Source organism: Monodelphis domestica, chromosome 1 (assembly GCF_027887165.1).
Source record: "Monodelphis domestica isolate mMonDom1 chromosome 1, mMonDom1.pri, whole genome shotgun sequence".
Lineage (NCBI taxonomy): Eukaryota > Metazoa > Chordata > Mammalia > Didelphimorphia > Didelphidae > Monodelphis > Monodelphis domestica.
Genome location: NC_077227.1, coordinates 365,027,541 through 365,032,075, shown reverse-complemented (window position 1 = coordinate 365,032,075; position 4,535 = coordinate 365,027,541). Strand labels below are relative to the sequence as shown.

The following is a 4,535-nucleotide window of genomic DNA, read 5'->3' as shown; positions in this document are numbered from 1 at the left end:
GCAGAGAGTGCACTCCCTTAAATGTCAATTTTTCCTTACTTCTACACTCAATTCTGGTTCTTGTTTTTTATAACTTTCAGTTCTTCCATCCTGATATGAGGACCTGAGGTTTGAGAGCTCTAGAAGCCACCTCCCACTGCTGATTCAGTCTCTTCTAGGGGGTGCTTATGGTTTGCAGAGCTACTTTGCCTTGGGCCTAGGAGTTTTACCACAGGCTTGAATGGGTCAAGCACCAAGGACTTGGGGTCTCACTGAAAGTTTTTGCCTTGGGAGTTTAAAGTACGGTTTTGAGCTACTCTGTTGTTGGCTTAGGCAGGGTCCTGTGCTCTTGATGTTGGCTTCAGTCCAGGTTCATTACCTGATGCATTAGGAGGGATGTGAGTAATCCTCTCTTCAAATTTGTATTTCCTATTCTCCTCTCACCTATCAAATAGAACCTTTCCAACCACCTTTCATGTTCCTTTTTACATGAGAGTTACTTCACTCCATGCTCATGTTGGTTTTATGACTCCACTATTCATTTTGAGACAGTGTTTTCCACTTTGTTTCAGAGGATTATCAGAGTGATTCTAGTTTTCTGTGCTGCTACTCCACTCTCTTGGCTCCACCCCTTCTAATATTTTAAATTGAGAGGAATGTGCATTGGTCAAGCATTTTTCTTCATCCTTTTTTTCCCTATTACAATATTACATCTATAGTGTCTATGTTATATATAATATATGAATATAAATTATATATATATTTGTATACAGGTCTCCATTGTTAAACTTTAAGACTTTTTTCCCATTTATTTATTTATTTAGATTATTTCTCCCTGGTTACATGGCTCATGGTTTTCCCACCTTTCTTTTGAGCTGACAAGCAATTCCACTGGATTATACATATATCATTGTTCAAAATCTATTTACCTATTATTCATATTTGTAAAAGACTTATCTTTTAATACCAAAAACCTAATCATATCCTGATGAAACCATGTGATTGATAATATGCTTTTCTTTTGCATTTCTATTCCCACAGTTTTTTCTCTGGATGTAGATAGCTTTCTTTCTCATGGGGTCCTTGAATTTGTTCTAGATCATTGTATTGCTACTAGTAGCAAAGTCTGTTACATTTGATTGTGCCAAACTGTTTCAGTTTTTTCATATAGTGTTCTCCTGGCTCTGCTCATATCACTCTGCATCAATTCTTAGCGATTTTACCAGTTCACATGAAATTCCTCCATTTCACTATTCCTTTCAGCACAGTAATATTCCATCACCATCAGATACCATAATTTGTTAAGCTATTCCCCAATTGATGGATATCCCCTCATTTTTCCAATGTTTCACCACCACAAAGAGCAAGGTTATAAATATGTTTGAATAAGTATTTTTTCTTATTATCGCTATGGGATACAAACTTATATGACAAGATCAAAGGGCATTCTTTTAAAGCCCTTTGGGCACGTGGAAAGGAAAGTGGAATCAAGCTTTGGGCCTTTCTGCCACTGAGGGGGGAAAGACAGCAGTTGGAATGTTGGAGTGAAGACATTGAAAACGATGACAGTTGGTGGGGGAAGAGGGCTTGGGAGAGTGACAGGGGTTCTCAAGAAAAAAAGAAGAGAAGAGAAGGGAAGGGAAGAGAAGGGAAGGGAAGAGAAGGGAAGGGAAGAGAAGGGAAGAGAAGGGAAGAAAAGGGAAGGGAAGAGGAAAAAAAAAAACAAAGAAAAACCTTGTAGGAATTGAGAGGGTAATTGGAAAAGAAAAATGTCCAAACACTCTGGGCTTAACAAGACTCTTCCCATAGGGTCAGCTTGGAGAAGAAGTTAGGGTCCAAATTGTTCATAGCAGTACCTTCAGAGCAGTCACTAAGGACTCAAGTTCATTTTGGCAAATCATTGGTAAAACCAAAATATGATGTGCAAGTTGAAAAACAGAAAGTCAAAAAGCCTCCACCTGTGGACAAAATGCAAGGGAAAACAAAAACAACAACAAAAAAGAAAACCAAGCAAACTTCCCCCTCTTAAAAAACCAAAAAACTTCTCTGTATTGGAGGCAAAACTCTGAGGCTGTCGTTTTTGAAATGAATTTATTGATTAAAGCCCAATTGTTTTCACAGGTTCTTTTTCTTGGAGCAACTAAGTTGAAAAAACTTGTCTCTGAATCCTCCAAAATCTATGAATGCTGCAAACAGAGTCTGATCAAGAAATATATGTAGGGGCCTCTCTAGTGCTTTCTTTATAAGTCCAAAGACTCATCATAAATGATCACTTTTAGGGGGTCTTTCTTCTGCAAATCCCAGACAGATTTCATTTCAGCCATGTGGTATTCCACAGCGGCCCTGAAATCAAATGGTTTCCATTCATCTTTCTTTTCTGCTTCTTTCAAGATGGGGTCAAGACTCAAGGTAAAGGGCTCAGAAGAGTCCAGCTGGTTTTCATTACAGAGGAGCATGAATGACCCTGTGCTCCTCTGGTCTGCCTCCTGCAGGTCATCTCTAATACTGGGCACCGGAATGAAGGCTTCATCACTCTTGCTCTTCAGAATGGCTAGTTTGATGATGCCCTCTGATCCTTGTGGGTTAAGCCATTTGTTCACATCACAAACGTGGGGGGAGTGCTTTAGGTGCTCAGCCCCAGTGGGGTTTCCTGCAGTCTCCTGGGCAGCCAGGGGGCTGGGGGTGGGACACTTGTGTGGCAGTGTAGGCTGTTTGACTTGAGCCTCTGATGCCATCTCTTGCGCAGTCTCAGGTTCGATGTCGATCTCACTAATAAATGATAAACCCCATTTGTTTTTGACGATGTCCCTCAGCATTTGGGCTTCTATCTGGGAGGACCTACAGTTTGGCATCAGGTCCTTGGTTGTGGTTATCAGCATGGAGGGGCAGGTGAAGCTCTGTTCTATGCCTGGGCACCTTGGACTCACTTTGGACTTAAGGTTAGGCATGGGACACTTCATTAGGCAAGCATCCATAGGCATGTTCTGTTCAGGCCTGTTAAGAGAGCCCAGTGGATTAACTGGCCCCAGGGGAGACCCAGGGACTTGGCTCAGCCTTTGGCCAGGTGGTAGGATGGGAGACTCCACCAAGGCAGATGTCTGAGGCTGAAACAGTAATGGTTCTGAAGCCAACCCTGAGGAAATGAAGGATTTGGGGACCTTGCATAGGTTTTGTTTAACCTTGCTGGCATAACTGACTTCAGGGACAGTATAGTTGCTCCCTGGAAAAATAGCTGGCTGTTTGCAAAGGCCCTGGTTCTCCTCTTTAGGGACAGTGGGGGGCGTGGGCTTGCTTTGGGACCATGTGTCCAGATTTGGGCTGCTCAGATCAGGTTTGGTGGGCAAGGGCTTCTGGTTATTTCTGTGGCCTGGGCTTGCCCCAGTGCTCCTAGGGTTGCAAACTGGAGGCCTCGGGGTACCTACTCTGATGCCCCTGTGGTTACTGCCAGTGAGCTTAAGGTTGTCAGGCCTCTGCTGTGACACAGGGCACCTGGGCTCTTGGGACTTCATGCTGGCCTTTGTTAAGTGGAAATTCTCCCCAACATTGGGGAGACTGAATCTGGGCTTCTGTTGTTTATGCCCTGAATAGCTGCTGTCCCAGTCACTGTCATGCTTATCTGCCTCTCTGTCCTCCTGGCCATTAGCAGGAGAACCAAAAGGCTTGGCTTTGACTTGGTTGAGTGTATCTCCTGATGTCTTGGGATTATTTAGGGCCTGTGCTTTTGGGGGCTTATCTGCTACAGCTCTGGCCAGCTTTTTGTCTTCATTTCCACTGAGGCTCTTGGGTATGCTTTCCACTTCTTCAGGGGTGCTGACTTCTATGGTGGGAGTCCTTTTTACATAGGGCTGAGCTTTCTGATGTTTGCTCTTCCATACTAGGGCCTTGGGATCCTGGATCATGCCCTGCTGCACTTTCCTGGGGTTCTGCACAGGTTTCTCTTGCTCATTCTGGGCCTGAGCCTGAGGGTTGCCCTTGACTCTCTTTTTCTGCCTCTTATTCTGGACTGGTACCCAAGCCTGAAGTGGGATCTGTCCGCCCTCCATTGCCAGTAGCTGCGACTTCCTGCTTGGGAAGACTCTACCCAGCTGTCTGCAGCTCTCGATCTGGAAGATCTGGAATCTAATTCAAAAACAAGAAGGCAAAGCAAAACTCAGAAAAGGAATCTGGGGGGTTTTCAGAGCCCTCCCACAATACAGTCCTCCCCCGCCCCAACTTCCCAATTCAGTCCCACTTAATAGGGCCTGGAATGGTACTTACCCCAGCAGCACCGTCCAAAATTGAGCTCTCTCTCTCTCTCTCCCTCTCTCTCTCTCTCTCTCTCTCTCTCTCTCTCTCTCTCTCTCTCTCTCTCTCTCTCTCTCTCTCTCTGTCTCTTCCTGAGCAGGTTCTTCTGCAGGGCTCACTACTTCCCAGAAGGTGGCATCAAAACTCAATAGTCTAGTCCAGCAAATGAGCTGCCTCTGCAGCACTGGGGGCAGGGCAGGAAACCTGAGAGCCAATGACAGTGAGGGTCAGAGGTGGTAAAGCTGACTCTTCAACCATGACTAAATAATATA

At 44.6% G+C, this 4,535-nt stretch overlaps 1 protein-coding gene across 1 annotated transcript; it reads right to left on the bottom strand.

Annotated features, from left to right (window-relative positions):
- Nucleotides 1-2,219: 2,219 nt before the first annotated feature.
- On the bottom strand, nt 2,220-4,022 carry LOC103096256 (FMR1-interacting protein NUFIP2-like). Its single transcript, XM_016426885.2, has one exon. The coding sequence runs from the start codon at nt 4,020-4,022 to the stop codon at nt 2,220-2,222; it is 1,803 nt and encodes a 600-aa protein (XP_016282371.2).
- Nucleotides 4,023-4,535: the final 513 nt, after the last annotated feature.